The sequence below is a fragment of the Limulus polyphemus genome, unplaced genomic scaffold (genome assembly GCF_000517525.1).
Source record: "Limulus polyphemus unplaced genomic scaffold, Limulus_polyphemus-2.1.2 Scaffold3670, whole genome shotgun sequence".
Classification (NCBI taxonomy): domain Eukaryota; kingdom Metazoa; phylum Arthropoda; class Merostomata; order Xiphosura; family Limulidae; genus Limulus; species Limulus polyphemus.
In genome coordinates, this window is record NW_013669280.1 from 34,189 (window position 1) to 59,915 (window position 25,727).

The 25,727-nt window shown below is 30.1% G+C and overlaps 1 protein-coding gene across 4 annotated transcripts in view; it reads left to right on the top strand.

The window, feature by feature from the left end:
• Positions 1–24,206, top strand: part of LOC106469818 (cAMP-regulated phosphoprotein 21-like) — a 43,739-nt gene extending 19,533 nt beyond the window's left edge. For 3 of the 4 annotated variants that reach the window (XM_013930328.2, XM_013930330.2, XM_013930329.2), the window contains 14 exons: positions 1,393–1,534; positions 4,116–4,256; positions 5,847–5,952; positions 8,584–8,688; positions 9,880–10,047; positions 10,603–10,798; positions 11,065–11,279; positions 11,714–11,843; positions 16,184–16,386; positions 16,857–17,051; positions 17,236–17,404; positions 20,861–21,565; positions 22,449–22,670; positions 23,353–24,206. In XM_013930328.2, the coding sequence (XP_013785782.1) occupies positions 1,393–1,534; positions 4,116–4,256; positions 5,847–5,952; positions 8,584–8,688; positions 9,880–10,047; positions 10,603–10,798; positions 11,065–11,279; positions 11,714–11,843; positions 16,184–16,386; positions 16,857–17,051; positions 17,236–17,404; positions 20,861–21,565; positions 22,449–22,670; positions 23,353–23,645 (2,990 nt within the window). In that variant the 3' untranslated portion in view covers positions 23,646–24,206. The remainder of the gene's footprint in view (positions 1–1,392; positions 1,535–4,115; positions 4,257–5,846; positions 5,953–8,583; positions 8,689–9,879; positions 10,048–10,602; positions 10,799–11,064; positions 11,280–11,713; positions 11,844–16,183; positions 16,387–16,856; positions 17,052–17,235; positions 17,405–20,860; positions 21,566–22,448; positions 22,671–23,352) is intronic. The other variant, XM_022398376.1, reaches the window with a different exon arrangement.
• Positions 24,207–25,727: the final 1,521 nt, after the last annotated feature.

The window sequence follows — 25,727 nt, forward strand, 5'->3', positions numbered from 1 at the left end:
CATGAAGCATGGGGGAGGCAGTGTAATGGTTTTGGGGTGTTTTTCTCTTGAGGCAACAGGAGATATTTTTTCAAAATAGATGGAATAATGGACCAGCACAAGTACCATCAAATATTGATCGATCATGGTATACCTAGTGGTTTGTGTATTATTGGTAAAGGATTCTACTACCAAGAAGATGATGACTCCAAACACTCATCCAACCTATGCAGAAATTACTTTGCTGAGAAAGAAGTTGCTGGAGGCATCAGAACGATGCAATGGTCCCCATGGAACCCCGATCTCAACCCAGTTGAGTAGATCTGGGATTTAATAAATCAAAAACTAGACAAATCAAAAGTTACTTCCAAAGAAACTTTATGGGAGTGTATTAGAGACATTTGGAGTAAAATTCCAAAGGACACTTAGATTAAATATGTTGCAACAATGCCTGAAAGACTGTCTGCAGTTATTAAAGCAAAAAGGAGACACACTAAATATGAAGATTAATAAAATTTTGATGTTTCAACTGTGATTTACCTTCCATTGTAATTTGAAAGTAGCCTGAAATATAATTTTTGATTTTGTTCTAACACTTTTGCACATTACTGTATGTAATGTATTATAACCAAATTGTGACTGGTCCACCAGCACAAAGCCAAGACAGGTCACTTTGTACAGACCAATTTTATACTGTTGGATACAGTAAAATGAGTGTATGTGCACTGTGTCATTAAAACTTCTGTAATGTTAGTCAGACATGGCTGAAAGGTCAATAAAAATTATATATATATACAACGTTAGGAGAATTAAGCTATTTAGACTAAACATTTGTGGTTTCGTATTATAATTTGTAGTTATTCTAGAATGAAAAAAGAGCAAAATTTTATCTATTTCCTAATTTTTTATGGTGATTACAAGGTCGGTCAAATCTACCAAACCCATACAGAGATACAATAGTGAAAATAACAGATAAAATATAACCTTTTTCGAAAAAAAACGTTTGATAATTATCTGGAGGTTATTATGAGGTTATTGAGATTTTGCATGTGGAATTTGACAATTTTCTGATGCATAAAAGTATTTTTAATCTTAATATCAAAATTGCTTTGCATGTTGGATAGTCAACATTAAAAAAAAACATGCACAAGCAAATTGTTACTTAAAAAATCTTAAAACTTAATAATAAAAAAATCTGATATTTTGTGTACAAAAGCCTTGTAATGTTTACTGATAATCTGCAAAATTTCATGATGATACACTTACTGTATAAAGTTATAGTATGAAAGCTATAACAAGCACAAAATGGTTATGAGGTCAGTTTCTGGGACCGAGCCCGTAGTAAGAGATTGAAAATAAAGAATTTTGTAACTTTATACTAGATTAAAGTTAAATAAATTTTCTTTGTGTTAGACTCTAGTACAGAAACCTATACAGATTCTACGGGGATTAATCTGCAGCAGTTCATCATTGAGACCTTGCACAAGAATCAGAAAGATCGTTTAACAATGTTGAAGATTGAACAGGAAATAATCAGTCTTATAAAAGATAGCAAGTAAGTAGTATTGTATATTAAATGGTCAATCATGTGTTTTTATTTATATATATATATATATATATGTGGAAAACAAGCATTGTTTCATGATATTCTTGTTATCTAAACATATGAAGTTTCTTTGTCATTCAGTTCATGTACACACACATACAATTATTGGAAAACTAGCATTGTTTCATGATATTCTTGTTATCTAAACATATTAAGTTTCTTTGTCTTTCAGTTCATGTACACACACGTACAATTATTGGAAAACTAGCATTGTTTCATGATATTCTTGTTATCTAAACATTAAGTTTCTTTGTCATTCAGTTCATGTACACACACGTACAATTATTGGAAAACTAGCATTGTTTCATGATATTCTTGTTATCTAAACATATTAAGTTTCTTTGTCTTTCAGTTCATGTACACACACGTACAATTATTGGAAAACTAGCATTGTTTCATGATATTCTTGTTATCTAAACATATTAAGTTTCTTTGTCTTTCAGTTCATGTACACACACGTACAATTATTGGAAAACTAGCATTGTTTCGTGACATCCTTGTTATCTAAACATATTAAGTTTCTTTGTCTTTCAGTTCTGGGCCTGCAACTTTAATAGTCCATATTCTGTTTTAAGTACTTCCTAAAATATGCTGAATTACAATTTATTGTTATGTTTAACCCTTTCACTGCCACTGTACACTATTATGAAACCTTTGAAATTTCATTCATAAAATTTAATAACTCAAAGTGTCCAACAGACAGACATTTCAATCATACATCACAATAACCATGGGAAATTTTGAAATACAAGTTAGATTTTTGTTTGGTAAATATAAAAATTACAATGAGAAAAAACATTATGCAGCATAATAAATGACTGATAGGTTACACAGATTCTGTTACTTTAAGATTTTTATGTATCTCTTTTCTTCTTACACTATCTAAAATATTGTTTATTACAAAAAATCATTAATTGTCCAGTAAAGAGACATTTATACAAGTTTTATGTATTTTCACAACACTGTAATTTGTTTGTTTATTTCATTCTAACAAACATATTCAAAAAAGTAATATATGTTTCATCATGCAGGAAGAAAGTTGTGAGCAGTTGTTATGAGTAATACATCATATGCTAGGCATTTTGTTAAAAGTAATGGGGCAATAAAATACCTTTTAAAGCATTAGAACTAATATAAATGTATAGTGTTTATGTTATTCAGTCCTGTACATAAAAGTTGTCATTGTCCTTACAACTGTTTCAGGTCTGTGCTATTTCCCCATTTGTGTATTTTTTAATTACTAATAGTTATCTTCACCATTATATGTTGAATTACCATAGTAAGATTTTTTTATGCAGAAATTAATTTACCAAAGCAATTACATAAACAAAATAAACACACACAAACAAACAATACAAAACTGTTAAAAAGTTATTATTTCAAACAGCATCTAAAAAACCCTCATTATGTACTAACAAAAAAGTTTGGAAATTTCCATTCCAGATAAGAAAGGCAGTTCTATGGGCAAGAGATTGTTAGAAAGAAAATAATCGAAGGTTTCAGATGGCATATATATGATTTTGACAACTTTAAAAACAAGAAATTTATAACAAACACTATGTGGATATTTAATCTTACAGTTCTTGACATCACCAACTTCAAAAATTCACTGTTTTTAAACTATCCTATCTAAAAGTAAACTTTAGGTTTGTTCTAAATCTGTGCATTTCTAGTCTTGTGTTTGATGTTTTGATAAGTTGTCTGTGCAGACAGAAAATTAATTTTCTTACCTGACTCGAATATAAAATTTCAAAAGGAGGATAAATATCAACAATTAGGGCTATAGAATCAAAACAAATATTAATAAAACTTAATCAAATGAAAGTTAACATCTCAACATTTCAGTTAAAAATTTATTTTGTAGAAAAATTGTGAGGTATGTGTCACAAATAATTTTTTTTAAAGTTTGATATGTAACATTTTCTCTGAGGGACCTGGAATACCCAGGCTAGAAAGGGTTAATTAACAATTGTAGTATTAAAACTGGATTTAACATTATAGTTTGAAAAATAATTTGATAAAAGCTGAGCTGTGTACAGTAGTTATTGTTTCTTACCACGCTAGATTTCAGACTTGAATAGCCAAAGTGGGTGCTCATGCATGCTTTATTTGTATGATTTTTAGTACTAAATAAGGTTTTAAGCATAAAATGATAAATAATAGCATGTTTTAGGATATAAGGTTTACTACACAAGAGTTATTAACGAAAAAAAAGTGAAATGTTTCTTTAAACACTTTTCTGCAAAAATGACTGAGTTACAATCAAAATTTAATTAAACATCTTTATTATCAATGTATATTAATAAAATTAACATTATAATGTATGTATTGTTGCACAAGTGAAATTCCCATACAGCCCTTCCGCAAATTGCAGCCGCTTGTGCCGAAAGGGTTAAACTAATTTATTGTTTTTCACAAATTCCATTTCTTGTGTTTTTATTCAGTTGTTTGTACTCTTAAGAAAAATAAATTATAGCTTTTGGTTGTTTTATATGTCACAGGGAGATCTTAATGCTTTTGTAATGTGTAGGAGACAGTCTTTCAAGTTTCCCCATATGAGCTCATATCACCGGATGCTAGTCCACCGTGTTGCTGCATACTTTGGATTAGACCATAATGTAGACCAGAATGGAACTGCTGTCATTGTAAATAAAACAAAAAACACACGATTGTGAGTAATTTATGTTTCAAAATATTTTCTCTGCTGATTAAATGATAGACCATACTTTACTGAAACCTAGAATCAGAACTTGTGTATTTTATACTTTTGTGCAAATGTGTGAAATTTTTAACAACTGTTTGAAAAATGGAAAGCCTTATTGAACCATTAAATCAAATTATATATATTTTACAATACAAAATACACCCCCCCCAAAAAAAAGTCTGGTGTCTACTGTATGCTGTTTTTATAACACGATTTTCCATGTCAGTTAACACTAATGTAAGATACAGAGCAAATTTTGTCATTTATCCCAAATTATGATTGGAATACTCTGTAGCATTCACAAAAAAGCACTGGTTTTATTGAAGTTTGTGGTAACTGTTAATATTAATAAAGGCCTGGCATGGCCAGGTGGTTAGGGCACTTGACTCGCAATCTGTGGGTCGTGGGTTTCAATCCCTGTCCCACCAAACATGCTCGCCCTTTCAACCGTGGGGGCATTATAATGTGACGGTCAATCCAACTATTCGTTAGTAAAAGAGTAGCCCAAGAGTTGGCAGTGGGTGGTGATGACTAGCTGCCTGCCCTCTAGTCTTACACTGCAACATTAGGGATGGCTAGTGCAGATAGCCCTCGTGTAGCTTTGCGCGAAATTCAAAAACAAACAAACAAACAATATTAATAGATGAGTGAAATAAATTAAACATTTCCACATTTTTTTTACTAAATGATTCTTCTGTTGCTAGAAGTCTGCATATTAAAATTGAGATTTTTTAGGTTTATTTTTTTAAATTTAAGAATATCATTCTATTACTTATAATTTTTCACTATAGTACAGAGTGAAAATAAACTTCTAGCCACCACAAACCCTCCAAGCTAATATGCAAGTACATATCTAACAGTAAATTTATTTAGTATTCACATAACTTGAATTTTGCATTGAAAAACTTAACTTTTATATGGTCATTGTCATCTTTTATCTTATAATAACTTTGTGGTGGAAACACCAACATTTTTATTGAGGTGGAGAGACCAGTAACTACTTTATCATAAACCTTCCTGTTATACCCAATTTGAATGTTTGTCTAGTGTTGTGAGAGAAATTTCATTGTATAGTGCTATGTTTAGTAAGCAGTACAACTTATTTTTATTATTTAAATATACATAATGAGGTAGTTGTTTGAACCTACTAATAGGCTTTTTTTGTCTCCAATTGCAACATCTAAATACTGTACGTAATATTTGTGTGTTTGATTAATAAAATTTTTAAGATAAGTTTTTTGAATTTAAGTTCGTATTGTTTTTGGTTAAAATGTCATTTCACTGTTTACCGAAATTTAAATGCAAATAAAAACTTGCTTTTTAATAATGAAATTATTTGCAATAATAAAAAAAAAAAAAAAAAAAAAAAAATGGAAAAATTATTTAAGCTTACTGGTGAATGTTGTTAAAAGTGATTAAAAGTATTATTGTTCTTTGTGGTTATTTTTTGTACAGTGTAATGCAGGAGCTAAGTTGATTTGATTTTTTCTTGGTAAATGCAATTTGAAAATTAAAATGACAGTTTTAATTAATTTGTACTGTATGATTTATTTACAGACCTGAGACAAAATTTAATGATCTTATACATGATGAACTTGTACCAGATGAGCCAAAGAAATTAATTCTTAAGCGTGATAGTGTATGTTTTGAAGATGGAAAAGAGGTATAAAAACTGCCCTTTCATTTACTTAAACATTTCTTAGAAAAATTGTAAAGTTTTGTGTTTGCTTATTCTTTATTCTCATTGGAAGGAAATTATGTTTTGTTGCATTGATTTCTTGATATTGTTGTCCCATGTTTTAAATTATTGTAGTCATTCTTGGAAAAGCTCTGTTGGTGGTGCCTGCTGTTCATAAAAGTTGAAACTGTAGTTATTGAGTTCTTTGTTAATTAATCAATGCATTAATTATAGGTAGTACCATTTTTGTAGTCTAAGAAATGTGAAGGCTGTGCATTTTTGATTAGTCTCACTAATATTGTTATTTAATATAGATTAATATTGTGCGTATGACTAGAGCTGTGTGATTAACTTAATCAATATAATTGATAACCTGTGAGTATTGATTACATTGATTAGTGTCAGGTAGGATAACTTATTAATCAAAGTTATGATTAAATGCATTAATGTTAAGAAAATAATTAATAATTGTTTCTGATTATTACTGTTTTAGATTATTCCAACTATCCAGAAACCAAAATTATGACTAAATCAATTAATTTTAGGAAAATAATCAACTAATTGAAATTAGTGTTTCCAATTATTCCTCTCTCCATATCGTGAGAATAATTGATTACTTGAATGTAATCAATCAAACTGATGATTAATTGATTAACAAATTCCACTAATAGTCCAGCTCTATAGAGTATCACTTAAGTTTCATTTTCATTACTTATGTAAGTGAGTTGTGTGATATACCTACCATTATTTCTTATTTAGTACTTCTATTCAACGTATGTTAATTCTATAGATAAGACAGAATTAGACTAATCTGTGTTTTGTTGCATTGATTTCTTGATATTGTTGTCCTATGTTATAAATTGTTGTATTCATTCAGGGAAAAGCTCTGTTGCTATTCATAAAAGTACTAGTGCTACAGATGTGACAGAATTACACTAATAATTCAGTCACATTGTTTGTTTAATATTTAGAATCCATGGAGATTAATAGTATGGATGTAAAAGAGTCTCACTATGTGTTTGATACTTTTAATCTATTTCGATCACTTGTATTGATGTGACAGTCCTACTGTATGTTTAATATTTATATTTAAACCTGATCTGTGGCATGACATAGTTCTGTTTTTTTTATTATTCATAATCCATTTTAGATTAGTTGTAAAGATGTGACATTCATGATGTTCGTTTAACATTTTTTATATATGAGATGTCCCAGAAGTTGGTTGCTATGAGCTGAATATCTAAACATGTGCAATCCAAGTCACCTCCACACTTTCATAAATGCTCAGTGCCATTATCTAAACAATTTGCAAAAAAAATGAAGAAAAACAATGTTACTTTCCTCAGTGTTTTACAATAACATTTGATCTTTGGAACATCCTGTATTTAAGTTTGTGGATATGTGCAGTCCAACTATATTTTAAATCTGTTTAGATTAGTTGTGTGGATATTAAAGAAGCTGACATGAAACCTTGTATAGGAAGAAGAAAATCAACATGATTTTGTTATATGTTAATTAATTTCTGTTTGTATGATTTATTGTCACTAGTTAACTTAAAATAAGAAGATTCTAATTAGCTGATAATGATATGATAATATTTCTTCAAATTTGAATATTTGATATATTAGTAACAACATTTTGTTTGATTGTATCATGTAATATTACTACAGAGATGTGTGTGTGTTCAGCACTTAATTTTTAAGGTATGTTTTGGTAGTAGCCATATTTAGTTAAACTATTGAAGGTGAATTGTTTTGCATTAACATTTTTGCCACGAGCATCTTTTTCTGCACATGTCACAAGGTTTTAGTGAGTTATATTCAAAATTTAATTAAAGTATTTTCTTATCATGGTATACAGATAAATTTGGCATAAAAATGTAGCTAATAATCCAAATTTTATGATGGGAATATCAGACACAGTTCAAAGGCAATAAAACAATAAAATTTAAGTATAAACAGATGTATAATGTTAGAGTTTAAAGCTATTTAGGACAGACAAATGTAGTTTCATGTTATAATTTGAAGTCATTTTAGAATAAAAAAAGGTAATTTAAGATTTTTTTGTCTGGTGGTTATGAGTTCGGTCAAATTGACCAACCTTGAAAAGAGTAGAGAAAATAACAGGTAAAATATAAAGTTTTACTAAAAAGAAACATTTGAAATTTATTTAGGAGGTCTTAGAGATTTCTCAGATGAAGAAAAGTATTTTCAACCTTAACATGCAAATCACTTTACACTCGGAGCAGTCAACACTTCATTAAAAATTCTTATTTTTTGTTTGCTAATGAGTTTTGATGATTTCTCAAAGCTTGTGAAATTTCATGAGATACACAAAATATATTAGAAACTATAGTATGGAAACTATAAAGGTCAATTTGGTGGGTTCACAAACTTAGTTGATTCGACTGAACTCTGTTGTGAGAGAATTAAATTAGTTTTGGAAGGATCATGTAAAAGTTATAGATTACATGATGTTAAAGATATTAAGAATTTTGTATTTCTATTATGACTAATTTTTAAACATTTTGCAATGTAAATGTAATTTCTATTAAGTTGATTCAAAAGAAAAGTAATTATATTTTTATTTTATTTAACCTTTCACATTAAATACTAGAAGAGCCCAGAGAGACAGTCATCAGTAGATAGCAGAAAAAGCAAATCAATTGAAGAAAGAGAAGAAGAATATGAAAAAGCAAGAGCAAGAATATTCAACCAAGATGTACGTAGTATAAATTGGTTTGTAAATCATTATGTATTCAACCAAGATGTACGTAGTGTAAATTTGTTTGTAAATCATTATGTATTCAACCAAGATGTACGTAGTGTAAATTGGTTTGTAAATCATTATGTATTCAACCAAGATGTACGTAGTGTAAATTTGTTTGTAAATCATTATGTATTCAACCAAGATGTATGTAGTGTAAATTGGTTTGTAAATCATTATGTATTCAACCAAGATGTACGTAGTGTAAATTGGTTTGTAAATCATTATGTATTCAACCAAGATGTACGTAGTGTAAATTGGTTTGTAAATCATTATGTATTCAACCAAGATGTACGTAGTGTAAATTGGTTTGTAAATCATTATGTAGGATTGGGGGTGGATTTATTTTTTGTCTTTTAATAATCCTCAAACTTGATTATGTAGTTTCAAGCAAAAAAATTTATTTTGTGTTCTTTAAGTTTAATAGTTGAAAAAAATTGTGTAATAATATAAAATCCCTGTATTAGAATGTGTGTTTCATATAAAGCATGCAATCTTCCTTTTTTGGACTTCTGAAGCTATTCTGTTGGCTGATACATTATTAGAAATTATTTTGATACTCCCAAATTGAAATCCAAGAATGTTGTTTAAAAAAGTTTTAAAAAATCAGCTTTATTTGTGACATGTTAAAACAAAAGGCCTATTATAGCATTCTAATGCTAAACATATATAAATTGTTTGCAAATGTTGGGTGTAGCTATAGTGTTAAGTTACATTTCACCAATTCAGCATTTTGTTATTTGATCATGAAAGTAAATATTCATAGTAATTAAATAGTAGATATGCATTATTTCTTTATCCAAGACTGATTTTAATAAAATTTATATCAAAATTCTATATTTGAACACTTCAGTTATTTTATTTTGTAAATGATTTGGGGTGTGTGTGTGTGTTTTATCATAAGTGATCTAGTTGGAATGGGTCAAATTAAAGTCTTTCTTGCTGACAATTTACAGCAGAGATTTAAGTGTTGATTTTGTGGTATTTTTATTTGCATAAGATGTAAAATTATCATCAATTGTGATATTGAGTAATAGTTTATAAAGTATTGCTGCTGGATGTGATTTGTTTATAAAGATGTTTTTTTTAATGTAAATTTTGATAGTACAATGATGAAGGGTATTAAACATATAGCTTCATTTTTAGTCTTGTTCTTCACTGGATGGGAATGTTGAACTTCTTGTGGCTCCCTTTCAAGATGGATTGCCAAACTCTAGCTTGCGAAGTAGCCAAGAAGATCTATGCATTTTGGGAGTTGATTCTCGGCCATGGAGTAGCACTGATTCTGATAGCTCTGGTCGTCCTATTAATCAGGTTATAAAATTTGGTATTGCTAGTGAACTTGACATATTGTATGCATTATAGCTGTTTCACCAAAATTAACATAAAGGCTTGAAAAGTAGAGTTTAATTAGAAAAACGTTTAAATATAAAAATATGGCTTGGCTGTTATGTTGCCCTTGGTAGCTCTGTCTTCTAAAATTTTGGGTTTGGTCCTTGTGGTGGCATAGCGTATATAGCCCACTGTGTAATTTAGAGCTTAAACAAAAGCAAGGTAATTTATTTTCACGAACTTAGAAGTAACCATATTGGTTTTTCAGTAATTATTTTACTGAAAGGAAAAGTCTTGAGTTTTAATAATAATAATAATCATGTTTGTAGCGAAAAAGTCTACTTGATTTGGGAATCCCATCTGCATTTAATTAAACCTTAGTTACTAATTTTTAAATTATCTACATATAATCCATGGTTATTTTGCAGTATATTGTATAGTTTTTTTATTCCTTCTTTTTTTTTTTTTTCTCAGAAGTATTACTTGTGTCAGTGATTAGTAATTATTTGATCTCTCTTTTGTTTTTGTTTTTTATAGGATGTTGGTCAAACTGGAAATAAAAGTCAAGGCATTATTCTTTTAACAAAGTCAGAGTCTGAAGGTAAAGAACTTCTTGCACCAAATCGAGATAACAAACCACTAATTACTAAAGCTAGTAGCTTTGCAGGAATATCTGTTCTGACTCGGGACAAGCCTACAGATAAACGATCATCCCCGAAACTGACCAAATCAGGTGTGTGATCAATTATGTGTGGAATTAGTTATGAACTTAAATTAATGTGTATATCATCAATATATATATTGTCTAGTATTTCCTAAAGTTTTTGGTTCAAAGTCAATATAAGAAGCTCACAGAAGATAAAAATTTAATTTTTATAAAGTATAAAGTGAAATGATTTTTACATAATTTTTGTAGTATATTATATAATCCACTATTTTTTCCTAATCTTTAGAAGATTTTCTTGTATTTTTTATTCAAATACGAAATAACCATTCTAGAATCCTTGAATGTGACCAACTTGATAGGACAGCATATATCAAATGGCACTGGTTGTGCCTCTGCTGTTGTATCTTCTTGTCAGGGATCACCTGGTCTAACGTCTTCAACTCCAATTACTTGTCAAGGAATGTCAGTCTACACTGTAGTGGCTTCCGGCATTCCTGCATCAGTAGTTCCCCAAGTATTGAACACCCAGACAATGACAGCTCAGAAGGTTTGTTAAATTTGTCTTCTTTTGTAAATCTGTTTTTAAAATTAACTATATGATGAACCTTCTGATATAAAAAGGATGCAATAACTGGTGTATCTTGGAATGTAGATTTTTAGTTTAAAAATATATGCTTATGTTTCTTGGATAAATGACTTGAATTGAGAAGCCTAATAAAGGTGTGAGAAAACAAGAGTTTTTACAAAACATTAATTGCTTATTAATTACACAACTTTTATTCATGGTCATCAGTTTAAATGTTTTCTACATTTTTCAGCTACAGCTTCATATACTTAAAATATTGGCAGTTTTGTGGTTGCTGAGAGATAATTACTAACATTAAGAATATTTCATCAGCTTTTAGAATTTTCATAAATTGTGGTAACTTTAAAAGATGAATTTGATTTTGTGCTGTGTTTATATATATGTTTATATAACAGGTATCTAGTCAACCTGCATGGCTAGCAGATGGTAAGGATCAAACTGTATCAAACTTATGTCATCCTCCTGTGTGGTCTGTTTCCACTGAATCTGTTGTTTCTGGCAATGTTGTCATCAGTGCTCAGCCTGGTAAGTAAAGCTGGGGAGTTAATGTTTGTATAATGTTCACACAGATATATTAAAGAAATAAAACCAACATTTAATACATCTGTGTGAAAACTTACACAAGTATCATTCTACTCTTAATTTGTATATGTTAATAAATTGTTTTAATTTAAATGTATCTTTAGGTCTGTGCCTTATGATTATTCCTGTAGATGAAGATTATTACATTGAATAACCAATCAGTTGGATGAATTTCAGGACCATCAATAAAATATCATGAACCAAGATAGTAGTTCATAATAGGGCTTGCACAGGAATTTGCTCAAAACTCTTAAAAGAAATTTAGGAAAAACAACACTTCTGGAAACAACACTCAAAACCTTCCTTTTCAATAGTTAAGACTACCCAAACATTGATAATAAGCAAAATATGTGATTTCATGATTGTTAGACAAAATAGATAGATTAGATAGGTTATAGATACATAATAGATGTGATGATGTTCTGAGCTGCTGCTTTTTTACTCAGTGAATGTTAAACATGTTTACATGAAACCTCAGACATAAAGCTACCTGGTTATGGATACATAATAGATGTGATGATGTTCTGAGCTGCTGCTTTTTTACTCGGTGAATGTTAAACATGTTTACACGAAACCTCAGACATAAAGCTATCTGGTTTTGGATACATAATAGATGTGATGATGTTCTGAGTGACTGCTTTTTTACTCAGTGAATGTTAAACATGTATACACGAAACCTCAGACATAAAGCTACCTGGTTATGGATACATAATAGATGTGATGATGTTCTGAGCTGCTGCATCTTTACTCAATGCGTGTTAATCGTGTTTACACAAAATCTCAGGGATAAAGCTACCTGGCTCAGTAAATAATTACTTTAAAAGACACAAACTTTATTTAAAGCAATGTTTTAAATGTATTTGTTTTATTTGAAAAGGTTGCTCTTCTACTGGTAAAGTTTTATACGTGCTTAATGGGGGTTGTGTCTTACTCTTGGCATATGTTTGCCTATTGTTGTGCATTAGAAAAGCCAACATACAAGATAATTGAAAATTGAGAATTTAAAGTTGACAAATGGGGATTGCAAAAAAAAGTAAGCAAACAAGGCTGGAGATCTACTGCTGATAGTTTGTTCAAGCTTCAAATCTCTATTATGACTCCACTATAAAATTATTGCAAGTAATGTCTACTGTAGTGTGGAATCGCACGGGAATTTAGCAAAAAAAACTGAGAGAGTACTTTTAAATTTAATTTAACCTCCTTAATTTTATTGTGCTGCATAATTTTCTAAGTCCTTCACTTTCCACCATAAAAAAATCTGGTGTTTTCCTAGCGTGTGTATTTGTTGGGATCTACAACTCCTGCATTTTCTAGCACATTAATTGGAAACTGCCACATGAAAGGTTCCTGATTTTGCTGTTGGATATCATAACTCAAGTATGCTGTCCTTTGTTGTTTTCCATGACTATATTTCATCAAAATTTAACAGTGGATGATTACCATAGTAAATTTCCCTACTCAGACATGGTGGTGATTCTGCTGTTTCTTATACTTTGCTGACATCATGAGTTTGTATTTATTACCATTGTTTCATATAGCTATTGCTATTTTTAAATAGTTGGTGTTAAGGTTGTGGTTATAAATGCTGTCAATAATTGGCGACTTGCACTAAGCGTGTTGCTGTTGTCTATTATACATGCACTATTTGTGCCGACTTATTCCAGCAAACACATGTGCGCAACAGGCTGTTGAAGAATATACATATGTGTTATGTAGACCTAACAAGGTAAGCATGTTGAGTCTGTTTACATTGCATTAACCCATGACACATATGGATAGGCCATGTCATCCCGTTTGTCGACTTGCATTCATAATTTTATTGAACTAATATTTCATGAATTTATGTCAATAAGTTTGGTATCAAATTGTGGATTATAATTCAAATTTTAGTATTATACATTACTCAATTTCTTAATTTAAAAGTAAATATTAAATAAACGGTTAAACATCGATTTTTTGTGTGGCACATGATATATTGAATGCAGCACTATAGTTCTGTATGAATTAGGAACTTAAATTCCCGATATTGACAAACTAGAATATAAAATAAGAACCTCTTTTCTATTTGCTAAGATATTGCTCATGTAATAAATCATAGTGGCACCCTGACCACCTCTTTCCATTTTTGAAAATGTTTCCTTATATACACTTATATATATGACATAAATAACCAATCAAAAGCTCAGAATGTCCCTCTAGTAGCTTTCTCAGCCATTTTAATGTGTTTGGATGCCATCTCTTTCTTTCGAACCAAGATTTCAAGGAGGTAGGTTGTGTCTGTAGTCTGCTCGAAATTTCATGTATTTTTTTAGACTGAAATACAGCGACTGAGTCCGTACTGAAAGAGTTAATGTGTGTTGTATTATCTTAGAAGAAACATTATTCTGTTCTGATGAGATTGTTTTGTTGCTGCTTGTCTTTTGTTACATTATACTGTGACACTGAGAGGTTCCTTTGAGAACAATTTTACATTTTATGTTGTAGTTGCATATCAGTACATGTGTTTATTCTTTTTTGTACTTTTGTTATTTATTGAAAAAGTTCAGTGTGATGGTTGGGTGGAAAAAAAAAAGTCAATGCAGTAGTAAACTGTTGAAAAACATGTAACATTTAACTGAATGCATATGCACATATATAACTTAAACTTTATTCTCCTTAAATGGACATAAAAAAACTTCAAAAGGGAGAATAGGGATTGTCAAAAAGTACAGAAAAAAGTTGAATCAAAATGCAAAGATTATATTTTAAAGCCTACAATTATGGACTCTTAAAAAAAAAAAAAAAAAAAGTGAACAAACAAGGCTGAAAATAGTGTCTACATTATTTTCTTTAGTTTGCTATTTCATTCAAATTAATAAATTAGTTATGCTGTATTTCATTCAGTTACTAAATCTGCTTATATTTTTTCTTACAAGAAATAAAGTTCAAAAAGGAATATAAAACAAATTACATATAATTTAGTTGTTTTGTTCCATGACGTCTTTAGTAGCATGGCTAATACTGCAAGCATCCACCAAGATTTCAGTGCTCAAGCCACCAGACTGGATCTACTGTATTGTAATTTACTTATATAGGCAATTTATTAGATTACATAGATATTACGAGGATATTAAGCATTTTTGAATGCTAAAAGAGGATAAATCCAATCATTTTCATTTCTCTTTGTTTTTTTGGAGAAGGGGATTTTTCTTTTATCAAGTAGTGCTTTTTTCAGTAGTTCAGCTTTATTTCACATGTGGTGCATTATACGAATAAAACAAAAATGGTTCCTCAAAAGAAATGATTGGATATTTAGGCATGTGTGGCCACTATTGTTACAGTATTAACCCTGTGGAAATGATGCTGGTGTTTACCACCAAAATCTCTCTTTTGTGAATCTATACATGGAAATGTTTACTAATAAAATAGATGAAGACCCAAAACATTTTATTTACAAGGTTTGAATGTTTCAGAATACTTATTCCATCTTCAGTGAAATCTTAAAGTAATCTTACAAAGATATTTATTAGCTAATGCTAGAGTATCATTATTAAATAGCTTACTTAGTTATTGAGTAAAGTGGTAAATGGAAGAAAAAAGGATTATAGAATATGTTATGAAATAGCTGTGTTTTAACTGTACAAATATAGAATAATTTTACATCTAAAGAGGTTTGTAAGTTGTTAAGAGTAGGGCAGTCTTTAGCTATGAATAAAATTTCTTTAATGTAGAGTTCAAGGTATGAAGATCCTGTAGTAACAATAGAGAAATCTTTATATGAAAGTGTGTTATTTCAACCTGTTAACGAATGGATGATTGTCTTTGTTTTAGTAATGGATGGTCGGTTCTGTTTGATACTCCTAAATGTTCACAGGCTCTAGTTTTTAAGTGCTATCCAGTTTAGCCAATGTACTTGATCTTGCAGTCACTAGATGTATACTTATACACAAGCCATATTACCAGAATACTGGTATGATTAACGGTTATGGCAGTCCTTTGGGATGATTGAATTAAATTATGTGAGGTAGCATATTTCTGATGTTGTGATCTTGGTCAGTATTTATAGGATCATCATTTTCAAAAGTAATCTTGACTTTAATCTTGTAACTCCTTTTTTTTTGTGTGTTCTAGGAAGCTACACTAAAGAAAGTTATATTATGTTAAAGTGCATTACATATATATTATAAATGCTGTGCATTATTTTTTATCATTTTGTCTTGTTAGTTGTATCCACAGGTGGAAACTTGTATGTGTTTTTGTTATATATAAACACACACATATATTTTTTGGAATTTTATCTGAAGGTGTACAACAATCTGTTCCTGTCAATGGAAATCTACCATGTCCACCAATCCAGTCTCAGGTCTGCCAACAACAGCCTCAACAGTTCCATGGTACACTAGCTCCAGCTTTTATTTATATGCCATACATCCCACATTTGACCCCAGTGCAAGGGACTTCACAACAAGGCCCTCTATCTGGCACAGATCAAAGAACAGTGAATTCAGTAAGGACATTATATTCCCAGTTCTGAAAATTGTTTTTCATTAGTTTCTTTAACCTTAAAGTTAGAGACTTGTTTTTATACTATTTACAAGCTGTGAGGTCCACATGTTGTATCATATTGAGTAATTTTATGTTTTTGCTTGTTCAACATTTATTGTAAGGAATTGATGAAATAAACTGGATGAAATAATTCATTTCTGTTTAAAATACATAGGGGATCCAGTAGTAATTAGTGGGAGTTATTGCAATGTTGACGGCATTTTGTTTACATATTTTTTGTCTATGCCTTGTATATTACTAGGTACCGTGTAACAAAATTGGGAACTCTCAAACAGTTTTGTAAATAAATAATTTAAAAGAAATGTATCTAGTAATACAAGGGTTAAAAAGAGAAATGAAAATTGATATTTTAATTATGAGATAGAAATTAAATTTTTGGACTAATTTGTGTTCTATTACATTTTACCTCAGAATCTAGGGACAAATGGAGTTACTGACCTCAGTAGTCAGATGTCAGCTTTAGGTTTTACAGCATCTCAGCAGCAATCGCAAGATGTGACTGGAGCAAGTCAGGGAACTGAACCAGTTCCAACATCTACGGCCTCTTCAGTTCTAGGATCCCAAGGTTACGTTGTGACACCAGTAAGGCCTCAAGCTAAGCAACCTGTAAGTGTGTGTATATATATACTCTACTACTAGAAATTACACCAGAAAGGAAGTTGGTAACAGAATGTCATGTTTTCAAATGGGGAACTAATATCCTTTGTCAGATTTTGTTTTATCAACAGATTGTGCATTTTTATTTCAAGAAGTTTGTGAAAAAACAGGACATTTTTTTTGTTTCTAATAGGGTCCAGTATATTACATTCACCAGCACACATCATCCTTAACTCCAGCTCATCCAATAAGGTACATTTATCCAGTGATGCACTTTCTCCAGCAGCCATCAACGGTCATATCTGGAAATGTACCACTTGGTGCTCAGAATCTAGAAAATCAGGGTCTTCTGGGTCTTTCAGGTTAGTGGTGTTAAACCAGTAGTAAACTTTTGTTGGAAATTTATCTTGGCGTAGTGAACAAAATATTCCCTATCATCCAAGAGAAAGAATGATTATTAGGAATTATATGTTGTTAACTCTATAGCTATGGGTAAGTCAAAATGTAGTGGGTCACAATCTTTTACAGAGTTACATTCAATATTTAATTAAATACTTTATTATTGAGATTTTCAAATATATTTGGCATTGAGAATTAGTTAATAAATCAAATTTTGATATTATATAAGGTTTAATTTCCTTAATTTTAAAAGGAAATATTTAAATTAATCTTCAATCTGCCCTTGTATGACATTTGTTTTCTAGGTCTTGCCCATTCTCTAATTTATTTACCAACTTTCTTTGAAGTACAGAATTTAATGTAGATTACTCATCATAACATAGATGTTAATAAGACAAAGTTTAATTCTTATATCTTTCAGTCTTCTTTGTTTACATACAAATTAGATAGTCAGGCCTACTTGCCACACTTGTCTATCACATCCTCTCTTTCATAAATTGCCAGTAATTCTCTCTGACGTTTTATATCATTTATAAACAATAGAAAGATAAAGTTTTAACGTGTCAAATGATTATATTGTTTTCATTACAGAGAATTGACAATTTTAAAGTTATCTCGCAATGTTCAGAACGAGCAGCTAAGGGAATTATTTTAAGGCTTTTATGTCTTAGTTAGAAAGCCAATTCAATTATAATAGTTATAGGACATTGTTTGCTTTGGTATGTTATTATTCTATGTTCTTAGGTGCATACTTTGAAAAAATAAAAATATGTATTTGTGCCATCATTACAAAAAAAAAAAGTTGGCTTAAATATCATTAGCAAGACAGTAAAAATATGACATTGAACTTAAGTACTATATTTCTTGTTTTTCAAGTATATTTTTTATTTATTGTCATAAAAGTAATTAAAATGTAAAAAATAGAAACTTAATAGGTTAGATTAGGTAAGATAATGAAAAATAATAATAATTCTTCACAAGGTATGCTCCTGAGTAGTTCGTGTGTTACATCATTCAGTACAGTAACTTGAGCTACGTGTTCACAGAGTGATTTACAACTTGTATGGCAAGATTATTAGTTAGATGTGGTTCATTTAAGGAAGATAAACTCCCATTTTATATACTAACTTGTACAAGTGTTTTAACCCATTCTTGAAATAAATATGATCCCCACTCCAAAATAGCATGACAGGGAAACATGTACAAGCAATTTTAAGCCTTAGAAAACCATTGTTGTGTTTTGTTTTTTTATCTTTGACTAAGCTAGAGACTTAGACAAGTTTTGTGACCTTTCTATATCCAAGCCTCTTATGACAGAAAGAGGTGGTCAGATAAATTTAGTGCTTTATTCATGTGTTATGTACAATTAAATGAATAACATCTCTTTAGGTTTGTCTTTCAGTACATCTTTACGTGTGCAGAAACTTCAATTGTGGATTTTTATCTAAATGTATTAGTACTATAATAATAATAATAGTGCTTTTTATGTGATTTAGTAATACTGAAGTAATGTTCTTTATTTTTATTGTGGGAGAAGTAATATTTTATTGATATATTAACTTATGAAAATATGGTTCTATATATCCTCATAGTTGTCATGGAAGATTGTATTTTATTAAGGTTTTGTTTTTATTCTCTTAACCAGTACAAGACAGTAATTCTTACTTGATTAAAATTTTGAATTTTAAACACTCACTAGCAAATAACCAGAAAACAAATTGTAAGCACGTATTTTAGTGTCTGCTTATTATGAAAGGTATTTTATTGAACAACACGAAGGACAATCAATGGTTTTATGGTATTTGTTAGAGCATTATGTGGAAGTCATCTTCACCAGTAATCTTGCTGTACTAGTTACACAGTAGTATGGCCATTCAATGTAACATAAGGTTCCACCTACAACAAGATGTTGCTGATAATTGTGTAATGTTAATCATGTTATTTAATAAAAAAAGGTCAACAAATAAAGATGCTTTTGTAAAGCTGTCAAAACAAAAGTGTTTGTTGCACAGTTACCATTTACTATAAGAGATTACCAACAAAGTGCTCTAGATCTTGACCTTAATTTTTATAAACTAAATTCTCTAGGAAGTAAGTTATTTGTTACAATGGAATGCTGTACCAGTGGTTAATATCACTTGACTGTCTTAAGTCTCAGTGGCTTTTTTGACTTGGATAATATACTTTGACCTTCCCACATTGATTATTCTGCTAGACTGTGATCAGAGGTTCCCACCTTGTTGCAAAGTCTCAATGGCTTTTTGACTTGGGTAATTTACTTTGACCTTGCCACAGTAAATTTATCTGCCAGACTGTGGTCAGAGGTTCCCACCTTGTTACAAAGTCTCAGTGGCTTTTTGACCTGGGTAACTTACTTTGACCTTGCCACAATGATTATTCTGCTAGACTGTGATCAGAGGTTCCCACCTTGTTATAACAACAAGAAATATTTCTCCACATTTTGGGTCCATGGGTGCATTATAAGAGTGATAGTCAAATTCTATTATTCAATTAGAATAGCACAGGAGTTGGCAGTGGGGTGGTGTTGACCAGCTTTCGTCTCTCTAGTATGTCACTTCAAAATTAGATATGACTAGTGCAGATAGCCCTTGAGTAGCTTTGCACAAAAATTCAATAAAACAAACAACCTCACTCTGAAATCTAAAAATGTGTTTTTTGATTCTTTAATAGAGCCTTTATTAAATTATAATTAGTCCACACACACACAGACATACAAAAAAAAAGTATACATGGCAAGATTTGAGAAATGTTGTGATAGAATGGATCATCTAAAACTTGAATATGCTCAGAATATTCAGAAATATGTTGAAAAGAATTAAAACATTGTGTTCTATTAGTATTTTTGTTTTTGTAAAACCTACTTAGATAAAATAAGATTCTGTGGAATATCAAAAGGAAAATAAAATGATAAATATTCAAACTAGTAATAAACTTTGCTTAGGCTTTTCCAAGTTGGTATTTTGTTTTTTATTACATATTCCATTTTTTTAAGTAAAAGAACTTTATATAACCATGTTTTACAGTATTTTAATTATTATTTTTTTTGAGGATTTTATGTTAACTATATTGTATTTTATTTGGCTACTTGCCAGACTTTTGGCACCTGGAATGCAATTGAGTCAGCCATAACATACAAATGGTTTACAGTGTCCTTGGCAATATTTTAGAACTTAAATCTACAAATTCACAAGAGTTATCATGCTGAAGATATTGTTAAGATCAGTGGTGTAAACATGTATAGTGTTTAGTTATATTTCTGATTTGTTTTTGTTAACATACTTTCATATCACTTACATTATATTTGCATGCTACTTCTTCATAGGAGTTTTGCGTATAACAAATGTTAAAATACACTTAACATACGAATATAAAAATATATTTTATTTTTAATGTCTCAGGTCAGACTTATGTTCCGACATATCCAGCTGCCAGCAGTGGAGATGTTTCTAGTGGATCATCTGCATATCTAAACTGTTCTCAGACTTGTACTTCTACTGTTGCTCTTTCTCCTTCAGTGTTCACATCCACCTCACAATTAACTTATTCCAGCTATCCTGGCAGTAACTTGGTTTTTACTACTCTCACAGGAACTGCTAGTCAGACCCAGTCCAGTGGCTACATCTCTTCCCTTCCTGTTGTGCATCCTCCAACAGCTAATGTACCAATATATTTTGTGGCCAGTGGTGATAATACTGCACCTTTACCCCAGCCGTCCCAACAGCCTAATAATACAGGCTGTACTCCTTTTCAACCCCAGAACCCTCCATCACAGAATTCTAATCAAGGCCTCTCTGGACAGGTTCCTTCTTTAGGTAGTGTGGCTCCATATATTGGCTACAGTGTTTTTCCCCCATCACAGTCTCAACAGTCTCAACCTACACTAACAGCTGTTAATTCAGGGACACTACCATCTAATCCGTTTCCAACCAGTTTGATGGCTCCTATCCCTATGATTCGGCCAAGCATTCCTTTCATTAATAATGCTCAGAATAACACCACGCCATCTCAAGGCTTGTTTTCATCACCATTTGGATTGGTTCCCTCTAGTAAGGGACCAGTTAAACCAGGCGAGGGAAACTTGACTGAATCTGTTGAAGGTTCAGGTAAGTTTTAAAATAAAAATTTTAAAATGTTACTTAATATAAAATTTTTATCCGAAAAGATGTTTTGTGATTGATTTTTATTTGGAGCTTGTATGTGTATACTTGCATAATATAGCTTTTTTATTCAAACATCAATACATCAAGTAAAATGTATGAAAAAGTGGGACAGTGAGTTAATTGCACTTCTTATTTCCGTCTAGATGCACATTCTTATATTTCCACTTTTGTAATTGGTTTTCAAAGGCTTTATGCAGGTTTCATGCCTTATATACTTGTCAGTAATACCACACTTATAATTTTAGACTCTGAATAAGCACTATAGGTATTTTATGTTTTTATAAGTTGATCTACGTGTACAATACTGCTTGTTTTAGTATTTTAGTTTAAGATTTTTTAAACCTTGTGGGTAAGGTATAGTTTCAATAGGATATTTGAAATGTAGCTAGCAGTGATATATGTGACTTGGTTTTATGGAAGAGCCAAGCTCATTTGTTTCCAAAGTAAAATATTTCACTTATTAGTCTTAGAACTTGTGAGTGAAAATAAAGAATAATGTATAATATGTCAACTACATTATATCTGCTGTGTCCAGTGCTAGCAAAGCCTTTTGTCCATTACTAGGACTCATAAGGCAAACTGGGATACGACAGACATAGCAGTGGTTGAGATGCTATTTATATTATCAAATTGCATGAACAACAACTGTTATGATGTGAACCAGATTAAGTTGGTGAAGTGTAATTTATATAAATTTTTGTTTAAGGCATTTTATAAATCAGAATTTTAGTACTAGAGGTATCCTAGTTTGAGTACATCTAAATTTACCAATATTTTCTGTTGTGTATCCACATTATTGATTGTCTTATTAACACATGATTTGTAGATGTTCGACTTATTGGAACACCACTTCTTCATCAATTTAATCCACTTATGATGTCACAGAATCAACCCCTTCCTAGATTTCCAAATCTGCCACATAGCCAGGGAACTTTGCCCATGAACAATCGACCACCTAAACTCCGAAGACAAAAGAATAGGGGAAGCAACTCTATGAGCAAGACTACATCCATACCAAATGATTCACAGGTGCTTGAGGAAGTAGGAGGTAATTTTTTTTTTCAAACACTATAGGAACATTTGAAAATGAAAAGTGAATTAATTTATAACTTACAAATACTAGTAATTGAAAAGGTTGTTGTCTAAGTGTAGTTATGTATCTTCCAATCACTAAATGAATAGACAATAAAATTTAAAAATATGATTAAGTAACTTGATAACTGGCTCTTTTGACAATATTGTGTAATCTTTTATGCAACTGTCATAACTATTTAAAGTTGTTAGTTTTGGTTTTAATCCCTATCAACCATATACAATTGTTAATTTTACTTTTGATTTCATTTTCTTTTATCAAAGTAAAATGTGATTGAAGATTAATATTAGACATTTTTAGATGGAATCTACTAGCAAAGTTGTAGCTCATATTTTTAATATTACATTCTACATGGATGACTTTTGGAGAACAAATTTTGGAAGCCCTGTTGTTTATCAGATTGGTGGCATATGGATACAGTTTGTTAATAATAGTTATTTTAGTCATTTCAATAAGTAAGTTAAAGATAGCCTCTTATGTATTTCATAATTTATGAATTCTTTGTGGGATGTATATTAATGTTTTTCCATTTGCGTTTTGATGGGAAAAAATATTTCATGGTACATAAATTTTAAAGAACATTGTGAGTACATTAAACTTACTTGAGTAACTTATTTCTCTATTTTTCTTTATATAGGGAATTGTATTTTGGAAGTGGAAGGGCTTCCAGATGGTATGAAACGCAGTGAAGTGGAAAGGTTTCTTGAGCAGGTTGTCAGTCAAGGGGCCAGAATTGATTTTTTGTGCACAAAATTGGGATCTGCTACTCCTGCAGGAAACGATGTTATCTTTAATTCCAAATTTAAAGTGTTGGCAGTATTTGAATCGAGTACAGCAGCTCAGAATGCACTTCTGAATATTAAAACCTCCAAGTTTCAGCTGCGCCCTCCTCGACAACAGAGGAAGGATAGTGTTAAAAATGTAAGCTAAGCTGACTTAATGAAAGGAAGATACATTATTCCAAACAAACTATTTTTGTAATTGAAATAAGATTCCATATTTAACTATGAACATGAGCTGCAGAAAACGATTAATTTTACCATTCTTTAGCTATTAAACAGCTCACCAATCACCGAAAGAAGTAAGAAGAAGACTACTTCCAGTTGCTACATTCTTTTTTTTTTCACTTCACAAACAGAAGCCATAATACCCGTTTAATCTACTGGAATTATTGCTTTGTTTAATTTCTCTTTTCTTATCAGATGGTAATTGTAGTCTTCTGTGATTCCCAGATTTAATGTTGAATCACAAAAGGCTCAATGTTTTTGAGGACTGGTCTTTGTTGTTACACCTTGATTGTGTTTTATCAATTTGGTGTTATAAAGATTACTATTATTATGACACAGTGGTTTGTTGAACCTTTTATAGTAGTATCAGATCCTTTTTTTTTTTTCAAGTTGTTTTGATGCTACCAGCTATTTTTATTTTGTGTTGCTGTCAATTCTTCCAATAAGAGATGGTAGAAAATAAAACCATATTGAATGAACTAGATTGATTTCATTTTTATATTACACTTCTTAATGGTAATAAATAACAAGAATATGAGGTGGGTGGCATTAGTTATTTTCTGGATTATGTAATAAAATAAAAATTTCTTTAATAATGTTTAAAACTTTATCTTCAAAAGGTTTAGGTTATGAGGAAAATCACTTTGTTTAGATCTGCATGTTACAAGACTAAAAACTTTTCAGCCAAATTTCTTTTACAAACAAATGTTATTATATGGCAAAGGAGTAAAAATGATTGATGTTATCACTCTTTATTACTAATTCCATTTAGAAATATGATTTTTTTAATTAAGTAAAATTGAAATTTTAAGATGTTCTTAAAACTACTTTTGGTACTAGATAATATTAAACTTGATGGAGAAAACAAAGTGTTAAATACTTTAGATAAAATTTTTAGAAACCTTATATGTATTTTAAACTTACAAAAAACTTGTATAGATATTTTTTGTATTTACAATTTTTTAAATGATTTAACTGTGTTCAGGAATACTTCAAGCAATATGGATGAAAATGTATGAAGTATGTTGTTTGTTTCACAATAATTTTAAAGATATCTGCAAACGTTACTCAAAGCAAGGCTTATTAGGTTTGCTAGTATAGTATATTTCTCTTTTATGCTAGAAATGCATGAAAAGAGCCCAAAATGTAAATTCTAGGCTTTTTTACTGTATTTTTATGAACAAAGAAATATTGAAGCAGAGAAAAATATAATACATATTTCAGCTCATTTAATATTAATAATACAATTAAAATATGATTACAGATAAAAAGAATAAAGCAAATGTATTTAAACTGATTCAAAATATCAATAATAATAATAAACTTTGGCAGTGATATATTATAAAGTGCAATTTACATACATTTATTTTGCATTAAATATCAGTAGTGAAAATAAAACTGATAGTAGTGATTTAAATTAAATATACTCATTAAATATCATTAATAGTAACAAAAGACTTAATACTGATATAAAGTACAATGTATGTATTTCACATCAGCTGCAATAGCAATAGAAAATATAACTGTTTGCACTGATAAAAATACAGTAAGTCGACTCTCTGTTATCCTGATGTCGTTGAAAACCAGAAGATGTTCAAGTTAATTTTTAGGAATTGTTTAAAATTAAGCAAGCACAATTAATGGACTGCATAGTATTTTGTAAACAAAATTTCTAATAGTCATAGTATTCTGACTCAACAACAACTGACTGATTTCTAAGCTTACATTGAATTTTGAGTAATAGTAGAAAATAAAAAATTATATAGTTTAAAATAAACAAATGGCTAACTTCAGATATTAAACACTGCTTATGTAATTTTTATTAATGTTGAAAAGATTTCCAAGTTAAAATACTTTTTAAGCATGTGACTTGCACATTGTGTAATTTCAAATGATAAAGGTATGAACAAAATGGAAATATACAAAATATAAAACAACATTATGTCAATTTAAATTGAAGTGAACATTAATAGTTGTAGTAATAGATAAAACAGATATTAAATAA